General features: G+C 37.4%; 1 protein-coding gene across 1 annotated transcript; it reads right to left on the bottom strand.

The window, feature by feature from the left end:
• Positions 1 to 5,286: 5,286 nt before the first annotated feature.
• Mkrn3 (makorin ring finger protein 3) lies at positions 5,287 to 7,578 on the bottom strand. The gene has a single exon (XM_051174311.1). The coding sequence runs from the start codon at positions 7,558 to 7,560 to the stop codon at positions 5,983 to 5,985; it is 1,578 nt and encodes a 525-aa protein (XP_051030268.1). The 5' UTR covers positions 7,561 to 7,578; the 3' UTR covers positions 5,287 to 5,982.
• Between the last annotated feature and the right edge of the window lie 11,336 nt (positions 7,579 to 18,914).

Here is an 18,914-nt window from a genome sequence, read left to right as displayed (position 1 = left end):
AGGATGCTTGGTTTTCTCGTGTTTATAAGGACTTGTATTTCATATTCTGTGCAGGTTCTCCTTATAACTTTACTAATAAAATAATACATAATTTTAATAAAAGTAATTAATTTTATCATTTTACTAATAAAATTAATGCATCATTTTATCAATTTATTTAACTTTTTACTAAAGACCTTATACATTATAGAAATAAGTTCTTGTATGGTTTATCAACATGTAAACTTTTTTCATTTTATTTTTAAATGTATGAATGTTTAGCCAGCATGTATGTCTATGTACCACATACATACATGACCATGCCCACAGAGGCCAGAAGGATGGTCAGATTCTTTGAGACTGGAATTACAGACAGTTGTGAGCTGTGCATTGGTAACTGGGAACTGAACCAGGAAATTCTTGAAGAGCAACTAGAGCTACTACCTTTGTAGCTATCTCTCCAGCATCCCTACACATTTTTATTTTTAGATTTGTATAAAGGACATTTTTCTTCCAGGTTTACTCATGCACATTTTGAGTCTTAATTTAAGATAGTTACATCTGTAAGACAATGCAGTGGCTGAGAAGTCAGACTTGTAATCTGATGGAATATCACTGACCCTGTAGCTATAGGAATCTCAACTTCCCTAAATCTCAGTTTTCCCAGTGGCTGCAAGCTATTAACAAAAGAATTTACATGTTAGGATGAGTAGGAAAAAAAACAAAATCAAATGAGATAATATGTCCTTAGAACATACAGAAGCACATCATAAACCCCATACAGTTTTTGTTTTTAACTGTCCAAAAGTTAGAAAATTGTTCTGTCTATAAGATCTTAAAAATGAGCCACACATATTAATTCCCTAAGTCATTTTGTAGTTTACATAATATTTACTACATAACAAGCTGTTTCAATGATCTGTATCATAAACTTGATCTAACATATATGTCTATTTGTGTATCTGAAAAATACACACTCTTGCTAAGCATTGTGCTACACGTGTGTATGCATACATATAAACACATACCACATTATTTTTAAAATACGTAAATTTGAATGCCAGTTTGCCTCTTCATACTTGATAACACATGCCACTGTGTCCTATTTAAAAGTCAGGGTTCATGCAATCACTGACTGACTCTCATTATCCCTTGTTCTCAAGCCATGATTTTTGTTTCATGTCCAGAGCAGCACCCCACTATGAAAAGCTGTTTTGATGTTGAAATTGATGTAACAGTCAGGCTTCAAACTTGTGATCTTGCTGCCTTTGCCTCCATAATGCTAGGATTATAAATATTTGCCACTAAGCATGGCTTTCTTTTACTATTATAAACTGTTCAGATTTCACTAATTGTGTTTGCCACAGCACATAGAATTCCCTTCTTCCTTTTTTAAAAAGATTATAAATGGCCCATTTGAACTTCACTAGGATATCATTAAATAGTTAATTTTAATACCAAATTTCCCTATTAAATTGAGTGGAATACAACTTCTTAAGTATTCTTTAAGGCCTCTTTTAAAAGTGCATCTTTTGTATATTAATATATATTTCTGAACTTTGCTACAATAAAAATAGATCTTTTGCTGTTTCTACTTTTTGGCTTATCATAGCAATTCTATAACAGTTTTTTCATGGTGCTTTATTTAGCTTCTTATGATTTTCTAGATAATTCTGGATTTGAACATACCATGTCTCACCCATTGAGAAAGATGCATGCTCTGTGGAAGATGTCATGCTTGTGTTTGTTTCATTTTGTTCTTTTATGCATTTGTACAGTTTTACTGCTCAAAATAATGCTTACTGACAACAGAATGAACTGTTTTCCTTGTCAAAAACCAAAACATAGGACTATGATTAGTAACAATATTAAAAGACAGAAATGCTGAAATATTTTACTAAGGCTGTGCAATTAATTTTTACAAAAGAATTCATAAGATTGAACATTCCTTTTTATCTGTTTACTGTGTTACTATTAATATAAAACTGTCAATCATAACACATGAATAAAGATAGCCCTTTCTATTAGCTAATTGTTGAATTGTGTAAAATAGGTTTAAAATAATTTATTATTTAGAGATTTTATGAAGAGCCACATTTTAAATAAAGGCTGGATATGCTATCCTCTTAATTTTCATGTTAGCAGATAGGTTTCTTTTCAATTGTCATTTGGCTAAACAATACATCCTTATATAAGATTAATAAAATCTCAGTAGCAAATTCTTCCACTGTATGTTTATTTTTTTGTTCATTTTGTTGATAAAGATGGTAGTGTAGTATACATTTTATAAACTATTTAAATGCAGCATCTTTATTTAATCCTTTAATTTTCCTCTAATTTAACGGTTGCTTTTATTTCTTCTATTTCATGTGCATTTAACAAAACTCAGAATTTAAAGGAGATGTGCACATACATATTTAGTATGTCACATATTGTTTTATTGTTTATAGTTAATAATCTTTAGGCACATGAAGATATTTGCAGTATTTCTTTTGATAAAAAAAATCTTTTATTCTGTAATCTTTATTTTCCTAGAATATTCCAACTCTCCCATTTAATTTTAATAAGCTATTCAGTATCACATCTACTTTTGTGCCAAAATTCCTAGTGAGAACAATTCCTACTTTGCAGTAAACTGGCCATTTCACCGTAATCTGGTACATGTTCAATTATTTTTATTCAGCATTCATCAATGCTGCATCAATTATTTTTATTCAGCATTCCATCAATGCTGCATATATTTTCATTTTGACACTAGTAAAATTTCTTTTTACTGTGTTATCCCCTCCTCCCCCAAAAATAAACCTTTTCTCAGCTATACACCAATGACAAGAAAAAAATTCACTTGGATTTAGTGGTTTGTGACATCTGTTATTGACCTCTTTCTCTGTGAACTGATGAGTGAAAAGGGAATTTTAATTTGCTCAGCCTAGATATGGGGTGGGGTGAGGTGGTGCCACAAAAAGATGTGCCAGCCTTCACTGACTCCCCATGGGAAGCCTTACTCTGTCTGAGGAGTGGGTGGAAAGGGGGTGGGGTGGGGAGGAGAGCAGGAGGAGGGGCAGTGGGAACTGGGATTGGTACATAAAATGAGAAAAGATTGTTTTAAACTTTTTTAAAAATCATGTCAAAAAAAAAATCTTGTTATTTCCCCATTATGTATCTGCTACAAAAATACTCTTGTTGTTCCGGATTTTTAAAGCAATTAAATAGAACATGTTTAGCCTTAACTATGAATTCTGCTGGAAAAAAAAAATCCATCAAAATTTGTAATGTAAGGGTGCTAGGTCCAACACCTAGACATTCAAAAATAATCTCAAATTAATTTTTACCCCAAGTTCCAAAGATTCATAAAAGGAAAAACTAGCAGGATATTCCTATTCAGGTAATAGCCACTTGGGTTGATAAACATGCAGAATCTACTTGGTTATAAACCCTTTTAAAGATGTTTCAAGTCTTTTCTCTACACACTTGATCTGCACAAATTATTCTGCAAAATGTATTAACACTGCACCCATTTCTCCTATGTATAAACCGAGATATTGGACATCAGTACTCACTCATTTAGATGGCACAGCTGGTAACAAGTTCAATCAGGATACCATTTCTCTACTAGCATTAAAGCATTGTAACTCATGACATTTATTATAACCTCCTATTTCAATATACTCTTTGAATAAAATTCTGTCATTTAATGACGTTATGCAGTACACATTAGACTTTGCAGAGCCTTCATAGCTCAAATCAACCCCCCCACCACCACATCTTAGTCACTATGGAAACTCCTTTGAGATTCGACAATCAATAGTCCTTGAAAGTGCCCCACCTGGCCTCATTCTTTAGTTAGCTAATCTGCCCCACCCCAAACTCCTAGACCATGGGAAAATAGCTGTCCAGGGCCTCCTAACTTATGCATTACTTGGAATTAAGAGGGAAGCACTATGGCATATCCCCCAGATTATAATATTTTCAAAGTACCAGTAATTACACCAGAAGGGAGAGGGCATGCTACAATATGGAAAGCTGAGCTTCTCTGTGAACAATATGCTATGAAAAACTGAGCCTTGCAACTCATAAACAAAAGCTCCAAAACAGCCCCATTTTGTAGAAACTTGTTCATGCCCTGCTGCACCGGCCTGACTTACCCATGCTTACAAGCTGCACAGTTAAGGCATGTTTCTGAGCCTTAATATGTGGGGGCAGAGACAGCAATCATCCAATCTCAGGAGTCCTGTAAATGTATTACTTGTATTCCATTCTTGCTGTAAATACTGGTTCTACCTTATTTATTTCATCACACAGGAAAATTTACAAATGCCATGCAAAGTAGTTCTGACAATGCAGTACTTCAAAGTACGCTTTGTAATGAAATATAAATTCTGCAAGTTCGCTTTGTTACCTGTAACATAGTCAACATGGTGTACACCAAAAAATGGAGACCCAAAGCATAATTCTGTGCAACTTCAGCCAAGGAAAATGCACTGTGTTATACCCAATTGGGACGCTTAAATCTATACTGTTTAGTGGCTGAACAAACATTTATTCATTTACTAAAAGACATAATAAAACTGTCCACAGTGCACTTGAACTGTGCTATCTCTATGAATTACCCATTTGCTTACTAACTTGTGTCATATGAACACAAAACAAGGAGTTATATTTCTAGATCAATCATAATATATTGCTCTTGCATTTCTCTCCTCCAGCAATGTTTAGTAAAAACTTGAGGTGTTATACAGATAGCACTCGCAGACTCACTTTTACCCCAAAACCTCCTGATTTTTTTATTTTAACTATAATTGAGCATTTTAAATAGAATGTGGTTTCATTCAAAGCAAGTAAAATAAACTTTGATTTTTAAGAATGGCTTTTAGGTCAAATTATGGCTTACTTTTAGTAAAAGGATTCCAGTAATTTTATGTTTAACATTTTAAAAGTCCTGCCTCATTTCTTATTTCATTCTTATATTATGACTGATTTCAATATTTATTATCATTTTCTCTGACGGTCTTATAATTTTTATTATGAGAACTATTGTCAAATCTTTTGCTTTTAAAATATAAAAAGAAGCAGATAGTTAAGAAAAATGAGACAGTGACTACAATCAGAGGCACACACAACTCATGACTGTAACAGAGGAACTGTTAATGCCATCATAGGAATTATGAAAATTATGATTTATAAGTCTTTTAGAAAGAGTCCAATACACAAAGCAGTCATTTTTATTAGATGCTAATCACTGACATCAATTCAGGGGCAGAGAAATTGTTCACAAAATTCACACACAGTCCATACATCTAGAATTTAACATCAGGCTTTCGGTTCTGCATTTATTTCATTACTTCAAACATATATATTATGGTGTTTATTTGTATCCATTTTTTCAAATACATCTTTGTATACATATACGCATATATATCATTCTTAAATATATATTTCGGAATATAAATAATTTCACATCAAGCCAAACAGGATAAAAACATGTAAACATATGCACCTCATTTTGGTCAAGTAAAACAGAACCACAAAATAACCACAAGTTAACAATTGCACTTGAAAGAGAAGAAACAGACATGTAAACAAACACAGACAGCAGCTGCAAGGCCCTGTAAGGGTGCCTTTCTTAAGGCTATATAGCAAAAAGCTCATAATTTAAAGACTTGTCACCTTGTCACATTTACTATTAAGGGACTTCACAATGAGAAACTGTAAACACTAGACTAGAAATGATTGAATCCTGTTGGGAAAAGACACCACAAGTCATCAGCTGACAGAAATATTAATTTCACCAAACAATACTTTTAAGATTTCTTGTTATCTTTTAACACAGATAAGCATCACAATCCTAGCGAGAGGAAATGGGAAATAGGGGCGAAAACAGCAGTACTGCATAATGATTGCCTCAACAGCCTTTGAAAGCAACAGTTGTCAGTCAATAGAGGGAAATAAGCAATAGCAGACAACAGAGCCTTAGCAGACTAGACCGCATGCGATAGCATGATACTACAGATTCAAATTGAAATACTCTTCCAGCTGGTACTGAAGCAAGAGCCACCGGTCAGTGAAGGAAAAACCGCCTCTCAGGCAAAGCAACTTCTTAAGCATCTGATTGCCCAGGCGAAGCACAGCAAGCTCCTTCTTACGGCTATTAAACAGCACTTTTCCCTCTCGCAACTGCACAGGCTCCAAAACTTGATGCCAGTATGCGTTTGACGATCCACCACCACCTGGCCTCGGAGGCTGATCTCTCCAGCCCTCAGGGTATTCATGCTTGTAAAAACAGAATTCTCCAAATGGGCAGTGACCTAGGCCTCCAGCAAAATACCTGCAGTCTTTCTGGCTCATTCCCTCCTTATATTGCTGAACAAGCTTCTCCTTCTCCTCTTCCTCCTCCACCCAGAACTCACTAGGAATGACAAAGCCAGAGGAGACCCTGCACTGTGGGCAGGACTTACTGATCCTGTTCTCAAACTGTGTGGCACTTCTCCACCTGCGGATACACTTAAGACAGTAGGTGTGGTTGCAGCTGAAAAGGATGCCAAAGCGGCGATCGCTGGGGTCGGCTTTCTCATAGACAACCTCCATGCAGATGCCACACACTTTATCCATGCTGCGCTGCACAGCAAACGAGAGTTCCATATCTCTCTCATGTGCTTCAACGCAGGCCCTTCTATGAGCTTCCTGCTGGGCCGCATCCCAAGGGTGCAAGGCCTGCTGCCCACACATGTCGCATATTTCTCCATGCGGGTATGCACAACTCTCCCCGCGGAGGCACTCTCCCCGGGCAGCATAGCGGCAAAGCGGCAGCGGCGCCCCCATGCCCATAGCCAAGTGCTCGCTCTCAACTTCCGGGCTCTCCAGGGGAGCCTCGGGACCATGCGGGGGGATCATGCGACCTCGGTAGGGCTGTCCGGGAACAAACTCAATTGCCCCCTCCCAGCCTTCAGCACCCGCTCCTCCCGCAGCAGCAGCTGCTAAGCCTGCATTGTCAATCTCTGCTTCAGAGAAGCCCCCTTCAGCAGCTGAGCCAATGCCTGCATTGTCAATCTCAGCTTCAGGAAAGCCCCTTTCAGCAGCCGAGCCAATCAGAGGCAAAGAGCTGGAGGATGCAGTAGGGGGGGCTTCCGCCTCTTCCTGAGTCGGGGGCTCCCACTGAGTGGCCATCTTGGGCCCTCTATCTGCAGAGGCCCGAGGCTGAGAATCTTGCCCCCCCCTCGCTCTCCGCCGCCCAGACAGGTCGTGAGAGTAGCGACAGTCATCGCCCTCCTTGCACTGCCCATGCAGATAATACCTGCAGAGGATCTGCTTTGTCCAGCTGCCGGTGTTGCGCTCAGAACCAGACCTGGCTCCGCCCCCTGCGGCCGTAACGGGCCCCAGTCTCGCCGAGCGTCGGTTCTCGGGCACAGGAGCCACAAGAACGGGTGCCTGGCCCGATTCCTCTTGCGGAGAGGCTGAACTGAGTACCTCAGAAGCTCCAGAAGCCTCAAACTCGGGGTGGGGGGGGGCAGACACACCCGACCCCCCCACGGCACCTTCCTCGGCACCCGGGGCCACGCAAGAGGGAGCTGTAGACTCTTCCATTGTTTACGCACCCCTACACTGTCCAAAAACTGTTTAATTTTATGTCTTTTTTGTGCCTGAATCGGCGGAGCTGGAGCTGGACCGATCGGCCGATTCTCGGAGGAAGTGCAACACTTTTTGTCTTCCCACCGGAAACCTGATCCCTGTGAACTTTGGTTCCTACCCGCAGAGTTGCGGACGGACACTTCCTGTTGTAACACCAGTTTCCGGTGCTGAAGCGGAAGTCGCTTCCGCCACGTTTTTTCCTCGCCGGTATCGGCTTACGGACCCGCCTTGCGTCTCTCCTAGTGGGATTCTGAAGCCGCTAGCCCCCGTTTCCACACCCTTTCCCCTCAAGGTTGACGTTTTAACCACTCCCGGTTTCGGCTGTGCGCACTGATTTTCATTGTTTTCTTTTTGCGGAAGAAACCGCCATGGTCGCCGCCTTTGCCGTCGCTGCCTCTTGGAGCTTTTAAAACGTCTCGCTCCTAAGCATTACACATTGTTTCTCTGCCTTTTGTCTGTGGGCGACTAATCTTTAAAACCCGAGAGTGCCTCTGCCGAAGCCTTTGTCCCTGGGCGCTTATAGAAACGGCGGGATTTCTGTGGGACTCTATTCCCTGGCAGGGTTAATTCGGGTGCACTTTAATGAGACCGGAATCCTTTGTTCGGCTTGAAGCCTGGCGGATGCCTCCCTTCGTTACTTCCCCTCCGCCGCAACAAAGTAGAAGCCTGGGCTTTAACCAGCACTGATGGTGGCTTAATAAAAGTGCGCCGGTAGCCCAGGCTTTAACTTTTCTCCGTTGGTTGGATTCGTGGAGACTGTTTGCCGCCTTGCTTTGCAGCCTTTCAAAATACCAGCCGTGCACCTTAATTTGTCTCATTTCTATTTCCACGCTGAGTTGCTCGTGTTTTTTTTTTTATTTTATTTTGCATATATATATATTCTATTGGGCTGATAATTTTATATGTATTTCTAAAAGGCTAATTGTACTCCCCTGGTCACATACTGACTTTTTAAATGTAGTTTATGAGGTTATTAATAACCGTGCCTTTTTCCTTTCCCTACGTAATTATTTTAATTCACAATGCTCAAATAATTCATTTACTGTACTTTCTAATCTAAAAAATAGAATTTTGTTTGCCAAAACAATTTTATTAGAGGGCTGCGTCTTATAGCCTAAATTTAAAGAAACTCTTAATGTCTAAGATATAACCATCCAAGTCAAAGTGTAAGTCCAACCTAAACAAAACCAATAAAACAATACTAAACAAGGAATAATATCATCAAACAATAGAAGTAAGAAAACCAGGGAAACGAAGCAAAATAAACATGAAATAGAACAGAATTACCAGAAAGATTAATGTGTAACTGATTAAGAAAACTAAAAAAAAGGCACTGATCACCAATATCACATTTTTAAAAAAAAGAGCTGGCACTAATTAATAATAAGACTTGAAGCCATGAAATATTTTTAATGCCAATAGTTTATAACAATTAGAATTATCAGATGATATTAGGTAAAATATTTGTGCATGAAACTTGCAACTTTTCATTAAATGGTTATATATTGGAAACATGCATTAGTAAAAACACCAGGAAAATAAAGATCTATTAACCAAATTGCTTATGTGATTAAGTAAATTCTGAAATTAGCTACTTTAAAACTTTTACTTTGAAATGAACATAAAGTTTTAAAATATTGTATTGTTTTTAAGCTGCTACTTGTACAGGCAAATGCATAAAATATGACAGAACCAGGAAGAAATGAGCTCATTAACAGGTAAAAACTTATAATCTGTACAGAAAAAAAATTTGTTTTTACATTTGTTTAACCAATAATCTGCATAGAAATTCAATAAAGAAAAATTAACATGTCATGTATACAGACATAAAAGATACTTAAATGTTTAAAATGAATGCCATTTATGGTAATTTGGGTTGTTTATCCTGTGAACTTTATTGTAATCAACTGAAAACCATTTTTACTTAAACATAAGGAGTCTTCCATGGTCAATGTTTAATATTTTTGAAAATAAGCATCTTGACTGATACTCATTAGCTTCTCTTCCATTATGAATCAAGAAACTCTTGGTTCTATGTCCTTTTCTCCTTTATATAGGCATTATGGTTTTTATTTGACTAATAGCTTCTCCAAAATCTGATACATTCAAACTATATAGAATATACTTTCTCTTTATACTTCAAGCTAAATTAGCTAATGGGGACTCTTTTAACAGTCCAGTGGATTTAAAAAAAAAAAAATCAAAGGATTACAGTAAAGATCATAGCTTTATATACCAAACTACCCACAATTCACAAATATAAGAAAAATTGAATACTTACATATCCCATAGTTGATGTTCAGTTGTGATTTATCCCAAACAGTACCTATAAATTACATTGAACCTCTTTTTGTACATATTCAAAAATCTCTGTTAACTATTTATAGGTGTGCTTTCCAATTCACCAGCTTCCTTTTACCTCTGAAGAATTGAAATGTGGCTTAATTTTTCTCAGGATCTCTCTTCTAATTTTTATGTTAAAATTATAATTCAGACACCCACTTTAGACAAATACCCACTATGCTAAATAGTTAACTTCAGTGTTGACATTGACCATACTGTGTCTTCTAATTTTAAGGAAATGAGAAATAAGCAAAATATGTACTAATGTTCTTAAGGTTTTACTGCTAGGGTTGGATAATATGTGCTTTGCATCCCCACCTGTTTGGCCCTTCATCCTGTGTATGTTGTGTCCTCTACTGCGGAGTGAGGACTATAGGAGTATACAGTGTGTCGTGTGTCGTGTGTGTGTGTGTGTGTGTGTGTGTGCTAATTAATAATATTATATTGGACATTAAAGTCATATGCCAAAATCTTTAAAATCCCACAGTGGACCAATGACTGTAAATATTGGTTACAGTACCTTGACAGAAATAAACAGCTACTTTATATATTGTACAAATAACTACATATAGAGTATTTTCTCTAATTGCCTGAAACCATTTTTATTTCATTCCTTCTTTGATCATTCTCTCTTTTCTTTCTTTACTTGTTTTAGCATTGATGTATTCACATAGTCTCTGAAAATATACCATTCTTCAGTTATTTGGTTTAGCAGAACTGTCTTTTCTCAGCCACATCCAGAAAACTTCAGGGAATGAGCCTCAATGAAGCTCTCCCAAATGTCCAGCAATAGGACATCCAAGTAGAGTAAGGAATAGCATAGCTCTGAGCATGGCTGTGTGAAGAACCATGTTGCTGGGGTACAGACAGGCAAGGGCAAAGGTGGAGGTTGAACGCAGTGCCCAGGAGAGGGAAAGTATAGACAGCTTGACAGATGGCTCCAGACACTAGGAGACTGGACTGTGGGGCTGTATTAAAAAAGCAGTTGGTCCCATGCCTTTCTTTCCAAGCAGCAGGGTCACCGAGCCCACCCCCACACGTTCAACATGTCCACAGTTAAGAAGCACACGATGGTCTCAAAGCTATGTCTTTCACAATACTGCTGTGCTGCCCAAGCCCTGTTTCAGTTGTGCTGGAGGGGCAGCTGGGGACCAGGGTTAAATGTCTGGTTGAGACATGTGGTTAACTGACATCATTGTGTCCCGAGCGTTAATCTTACACTTTTACCATGTTTGGTCAGGAAAAGAATATTAACAGCAATAATAGAAACTGAGCCAGGCACAGTGGTGCACGTCTATAATCCTAGTACTAAGGGGTAGATATGAGAGTACCCATGAGTTTCAGGACAACTATATCCTTGTCAGTTTCCATTTCGCACTAGAATAATGCAGCACTAACATGTGGTGTGGTCCCTGAAAGTCTTCACAACATCAGCTACTGAATGTATATTATCTCATATCTATATGAAAATTAATTTATCTCGAAAATTCAAAAGTATTTAATTCTAATACAAATGTTTAAATACAGGCACATTTCTGCATGTAGAGGGGCATTTGTCTCTCTGTTACTATAATGACTGTGGGATTATGGTTATAATCAGAATGGGAATCCATGTGTGGTTAGATCCTATTTGTGATAACCCTGAGTGAATAACTGAAAAAATAAACCACCTCTCAGTTCTTAATACCAAAATCTTTCACGTGTGTGTGTGTGTGTGTGTGTGTGTGTGTGTGTGTGCGCGCGTGCGTGTGTGTTCCATAGACTACATTATAGGACAAAGGACAACCTCTGGTGTCTTCCCCTAACTTTTACCCCATTTGATACAGGAATGGTTTGTTGTCTCTTTTTGTGTATGCCAGACTCTGGCCTGTCAGCTTCTGGAAAAATCTCCTGTCTCTACCTCCCATCTAATCATAGGAGCACTGTGATTTTAGAGAGGTGGTTATGCTGGACTTGTACTGTAGTTTTGTGAACTTTGACTCAGGTTTTCATACTTAACATAAATTAGAATCTTTACCCATTGAGCCTTCACAAGGTCTTTAAATCCCAGGATGCCCCTAGAAAATAATTAAATAATACTGACCTTACTTGTAAGCTCAGCAAAGTCACATCCATTATAATAACAAATACATAATATAATCAGCATTGAGGATTTCATTAAAACTTTTGGAGGATTTTTGAGATTTTTATGAAAGACATTTAAGGCAGGCTTAAGCATAAAGTTTGGGATGAAAGTTACTCAGAAGAAAGTAGGACACACCTATGAACATGTGTGCAGATTTCTTAGAGACTGGCTACTTGGTCTGTTCTTCACATGTCAAATTAAACTTCATTTACATGTTGTCATGGTCATATTGATGTCCTATACACCTATAAAATATCCAATAAAATTCAATTTAAAAAAGCAGCTTCTGTGAAGCTAAGATTTCTGACCAGAACAGTGGTGAAAATGAACAATTTCATGGTGAAAGTGAATGAAGAATTTAGACCGCATCAAACATAAGTGCAATAGGTTTAAAAACCAAAGGGAATTAACTAAAATCACATATGAGTACAAGAGGGAATCAAAAAGAAAATCATAAAAGATATTCAGGGTAGTAAAAGATCTAGGACATGCCACAGATATGCACATTTATAAGGATGAATAAAACTGTCCACATAAAGTAGAAAAAAGCAAATGAAAGATATAGTGCTGAGAATGTCAAAGAATAATATTGACATTTTGTAAACCCACTATTTGTGTTGGCTGGCTACTTCTGAGCATGCTTCCTGCCCTTGAGTGTGGTTGATGCACCCAGTGAGACTCCTTTGGAGAAAGTTGATTTTCCCTTCACCAGAGGGTATCAACTGCAGATACCCCTCTCAGTGGTACACTACCATATGGACTAAACCAGTGCATGCTGCCAACGTCTCTGTGAGTTCATATGTGCATCAAGGCTGTTGTTTCTTGATGTCATCCATCACCTCTGGCTCTTACAGTCTCTTCATCTTCCACAGAGTTTCCTGAGTATGGAGGGGAGGGATTTGAGGAAGACCTCACATTTGGGACTTCAAAGTGTCTCATCTTGTTCATTGTCCCATTGTGAGTGTTCGTGTTATTTTCCATCTACTGCAGGAAGGAGCTTCTTAGATGAGGGTTAAGGGGAGCATTGTTCAGTGGGTATGGCAGTATGTCATTAGCAATCATGATATGTTCCTTTAGCAGAATAATAGTATTGAATCTTCCCTTCACAGCACTAGGGGACAGAGGTTGGCAGATCTCTATGAGTTGGAGGCCAGCCTGGTCTAAAGCTACACAGAGAAACCCTACCTTGGAAAAAAAATCTAAATTTTCCCTTAGGACCATGAAGTATGTAGTTTGAGGTTCTTGGCCACTTTAACAACATCAGGCATCAGCTCCATATCATAAGGTGGACTTTAATTTTAATCAGAAAGTGACTTTTTACTCCTGTAACATTTGCACTATTATTGTAACAGTGTATCTTGCAGGCAGCTCAGTGTTTTGGTTGCAAGATTTAAAGCTGAGGGATACTGATGGTTACCTTTCTCCTTGAATGCTAATGGGTAGGGGTGAAGGTTCTAGATAGGCACCAACTCAACTTCTCCATGTTCAATGACATATATAAGTGTTGTCTTCAGGTATAGGGCCTTACCATTAGATTGTGAAGAGTACCTGGCCTGTAATGTTTGGGGTTTGGGACTCATTTGTCTAATGACTGGATAAGATGTAAACAACTCCTGGCAGTGGAGGTTTTTACTTGCTGTCTAGTTGGGTCATTGTCTCTCCTGTTTACCCACATGGAACATATTGTTTCTATGATTTCTTATTTTCCTGTCCTTTCTTATTTTAGGCTGGAGTAATAATTTATTTAGAATGATTTCAACTTTTTTTAAAAGTGAGTCTTGTTTCAGCCCTAATATCTCATAAATTATCTCAGTAGTTTATTTCCCAGTCTGCATGGCTGGCCTCAAGATTTTCATATGGTAGTAATAATGCATCAGTCATTTTGATGCTTTTAATGCCAAGGACAAACACTAACTATTTCTGTGTCCTCTGTCACTCAGCTATCCTTATTATCTTTGCTAACAGCCTAAAACTTTTGCATGATGAAAACAATGTGGAAAGCATGAAAAGATTTTTTTGTTTGCTTTATAAGATGAAATGCATTCAATAATCCAGGACTACAATTTCATGTAAATGCTACTCCTTTACTCCATGGTACCAACACATTTAGTGTATTTGTAAGTATTTTCTTTGAGAGGGCATCCCCTGATAATTTTCCCAAACTCTAGTGGCAGGTGACACATGTAAGAATATATGAGCATCACAAACTGGATGCAATGGATACATACATATACATACATACACATACATACATACATACATAATCAAATGGACCTCAAAAAGTTGTGTGGTTATCTAAGAGGTTTTATATGGGAAGAGCTGGGAAAGGAGGTGGATATAACCAAATACATTGTATGGAAATCTCAAAGAACTAATAAAAAAACAAAAGCAAAAAGATAAGAACAATATTTATTATAGAACAGATTATTTAGCAAAAACATCTGTTAATGCAAAAAAAATCACAGAAACATTGGCTTGAAATCTTTAAAAAAATTGAAATGGTCAAGTATGAAATGGTCATATTTTTGGACAGAATGTGCCTAGATAAAGGTCAAAGTCCCCTCTGTCTTCATTACTTCTCAACCAGAAACAAATAAAACATATGGTCAGATGGCTGGTTCAGGAGTGGGAAAACAAAAACCTCTAGAAACAGGAAAGAAAACAAAAGGATAATAAAGATATATAACTAAATAAATTTCATGTGTATTTTAATGTGTATGTGAGTATGTGGTAAAGTCCTGTATAAATAATTAAAATAAAATTCAATAATTTAACCCAGTTGTTGAAGTATGATTTGTATGTTAAAATTTGTGATAAGAAAAATTCCATCTTTTAATATAACAGTGATCAGAATCACCTGGAAGAGGGAAGAAGTCAGAGGAGGAAAGGAACTTGCACAAGATCCAGGCAATACCGTTTCCACATATACAAAATCACACTGAATCCCATTAGCATATGCAACTTGATTGGTTAATAAAAGTACACATGTGGAAATGAAAATGATCTCTTAAAATAATATTCATATAGAATAAAAAATTGTTTGGGTAATTTTCTGCTATTTGTCAATTAATGTCACATCAAAGGCTTTAATATATAGATATTAGAACTTAAAATTACAGATTGGGAACTCACTAAATTTAAGCCTGGTTAATGTTGTGATTGCCAGTAATGAGGCATGTAAGAACCTGGGGCAGGAAGATAATGAATTCAGGGTCATCCTGGACTACAAAGCAGTCCAGGGAGGTTTATTTCAGATTTTTGGTTTCATTTTTCTTTTTTAATTTTTCAAAAAAAAATTTACTGTTCTTTTGCTTGAAATTTTGAGTATATCTGCCACAGAATACTAGTGACAAATGGGTTTAAGCCATTAAGAAATCTTTACTAACTGGCCAGTAACTACAGAGGGTTGGGACTCCCATTGTAGTCCTGAGCCTTTCTCATGTAGAGTTCTCAAGCACAAAAGACATATCTTGGGTTGATGTGCTTCACTTAACAAGAACAGTTTGCCAGCTGTTTGCCTTATTATTTTTTCCAGAAAGAGAGAGAGAGAGAGAGAGAGAGAGAGAGAGAGAGAGAGAGAGAGGAGGCATGGAGTTGGAAGCCTGGGGAGGTTTGGAGGATCTGTGAGAAGATAGGGAAGGGGAAACTTTAGTAATAATATATTACATAAATAATATTTTCAACCTAAAACATTTAAATAAATAAACATATATTTCCAATAATTGCAGCAAGGATATTAAATGTAAAAAGACGGAAAGGACTGGTGGATAGACTGGTTGCTAATCATCTGTTTAGTATATACAAGGCTCATCAGCACTACAAGTTCTGATACTTAGCTGACTTTCTTGAGTCAGGTATGTTATCCCATTCCTGTAAGTACCAGTACTAGGAAAAGCAGGAGGGAGAAGGACTTTATTTGAATGGGATGGGGTTACTAACAATTTTCTCGTACCGCTTTGAAAGGGAGAAATCAAATTTACAAGTTTAACTCATTCTTTTTTTATTTAATTTTATATAACAAAGTCCAATTAAATGAAAACAAACATTTATACACAATATTTGGGAATTTGGGCGTCGTTCTTTCCAAACTACTTCCTGCTGATAAGGGGCGCTGTCTTGGGGGGATTCAAAGAAGATTCAGATATCCTAGCTGTAGTCTGTAGGGCTGTTTTGTCCAGCTGTTTTGAATGTAGGATCAGCTTGTACTCTGTTTCAGGCGGTCTGGCGTGATCAAACCACATTAGTCTGGAAGGAATCCACATCTTTTCATTTTCTGTGAGTTTAACTAATTCTTTAGCTAGAGAAAATTATGTCTTCAATCCTCTTATTAATATTAAAGAGGGGCTGGAGAGATTACTCAGTGGTTAAGAGCTCTAACAGTTCTTCTCAAGGACCCAGGTTCAAGTCCCAGCATCCACAAGGCAGCTCACAACTCTCTGTAACTCAAGTCCCAGAAGACCTGATACCCTCACACCAATGAACATAAAATAAAATATTAAAATATTCTTAAAAACCCTAAACAATAGAAACTGCTTGAAAGGAAATTCTTAAATGTGTACAAGGAATCCCAATAACAAATTTCAGGGGCACACAGTCCTGAATTAAACTCATTGTCTGTGGTTGTTTTAATTCTGACATTAAGGAAAATTAGCCTTTGGATTTTTGCCAGTTCTCAACTATGTCTGGTCCTCGCATCATCCAAGGTGTCCATGCTTATATTTCTAATGCCTTGCTCCTGTGTGTCCAATAGCCTTTTGAGATTATAGGTCCTGAAGCTCTATGAGTTTTAGAGTTTTCTGTATATTTGTTTAGCTTAACACAACATGCATTTCTCAAAACTTCAGTGAGTGTAAAAAATATTTTTAGATAATGAAAAAAAAAAAACAACAACAACAAGAAAAAAATATGTGCACTTGTGCACTTTCCGGTGTCCTAAGAGTTTTATCGTGAATACATATAAATTTGGAAAAAAATTCCAGACTGTTTATATTTTTTGTGTTTATGTTTTATGTTTATGTTACCTTGATCACTGATATTAATGATTTCAAATATACATAGTTTCTGGTTACCTTAAGCCACTAGGAGTGGAGTTTTAGATGGCTTTGATCAGCCCTGTGGGTTCTGGGAATCTTCCCTGGGTGGTCTTCAAGAGAAACCAGTGCTCTTAATCATTAAGCCATCTCTTTACCCCCTCATTTTTTTTGCTTGAGTTAAAATTAGTGATCAATTTTTTTTAGTGAAATCTCACAAAAGCTATGATTTTCCTAACTGTAGTAAGAAATCACTCTGTACCTATTGTCTTTATTATGTTTTCTTTTGTTAATTTGAGTTCTACTTATTATAATTTTCTTCCTGTGTTTTTTTTTTCTTTTCTTGTAAAGTGCACTTTTGTGTTTTGTGATTGCCTAATTGAGTGCTTGTATCAGGAATAATCAGAAGCCAGGCAATGTGGTTTATGGCTGCAATCCTTGTATAACATTCAGAACAATGGGATAGGAGGATCATTATGAAGGAATCTGAGTTTAACAGTACCAGAGGCTACAAACTAAGATGTTGTCTCAAAAATATACCAGAATTCCCCATATCAAATTCATCTTGTATTTGAATTGCACATGGTATATCTCCAGGTCTGTAATTTCCTCTAAGCATCTCCTTCTTTGGATGAATAAAAACTCCATTGTTAATCAAATTGTATTTCTGATTTATGATTTTCTTAGACCTGTTTGTAATTTAGAAATAGAGTCATTAGTTTCTCACATGGAATTTATTTTTTCTTCTCATTTTGTTAATTTCTTATCTCAATATCAGACTGGAATAAGAATATATTCAGGATTATTTAAATACTTTGAAATATGAGATTTATTTCAGGACAAACATCTTACAATTTTCTGCATATCCAATTCCCACAGCCTGAATTGATGGGGACAGTGCTTTCAAATGGTAGCAGCAACATCAAACTTTTTGAAGCTTTTAATTTCTTTACTAATCCATCAAGTCATGTGTGCCCTCTATTGGTTACATGTATCAGTGCAGAAAATTCATCTGTTTCTGATTATTTATACTGACCACATAAAACTTTGCTTGAAAGGGAAAAAAACATGGGAATTAAATGAAGAAATTTCTGCTTCATAAGATGATATGCAGTCCATATTTAAGGACCCAAATTTCAAGTAAATGCTGTGCCTTTGCATGATGGACCTAATACAATTTGTGCATTTGAATGAATGTCTGGATGGGGGATGTGTGGGGATGGGAACAGGAGGGATCCTGTTGGATAAGATTGAAGGGAGTGAATATCAAGAAGGACAACTGGAATGGTGGGGGGCATTTCTGGAAAGAACTAGAAACAAGTGAAATGAACATTCCCAGGAATCTGAGGGTGACCCTAGCTAAGACTCCTAGCAGTGAGACATATGGAGTCTGAACTGGCCATCTATTGTAACCAGGCTAGGCTTCACGTGGAGGGATGCCAACCAAGCCACAAAACTTTGTCCTGCCTACAAAATGTGCTGGGGTAAAGGTGGCACAGACAGAAATTGTGAGAGGGCCCAACCAATGAGTGGTATAGCTTGAGACCCACACCATGAGAGGGGGCACACACCTGAGTCAGCCTGGAGGGTCAGGCACCAGAGTCTGGATAGCCCATAGACCTGAAATCCATCCAATCAAGACTGACAAAAGAAATTAATGAAATGATTCCTGATAATATTCTGCTATAGTCATTGATTGTTGCCTTACCACATTATCATCTGTGAGACTTCATCTAGCAACTGATGAAAACTGATAGAGACCCATAGCCACACCTTAGGCAGAGTTCAGGGAATTCCATAGAAGGAGGCTG

The sequence above is a fragment of the Phodopus roborovskii genome, unplaced genomic scaffold (assembly GCF_943737965.1).
Source record: "Phodopus roborovskii unplaced genomic scaffold, PHOROB, whole genome shotgun sequence".
Classification (NCBI taxonomy): domain Eukaryota; kingdom Metazoa; phylum Chordata; class Mammalia; order Rodentia; family Cricetidae; genus Phodopus; species Phodopus roborovskii.
This window is presented reverse-complemented; position numbering and strand designations above follow the sequence as displayed.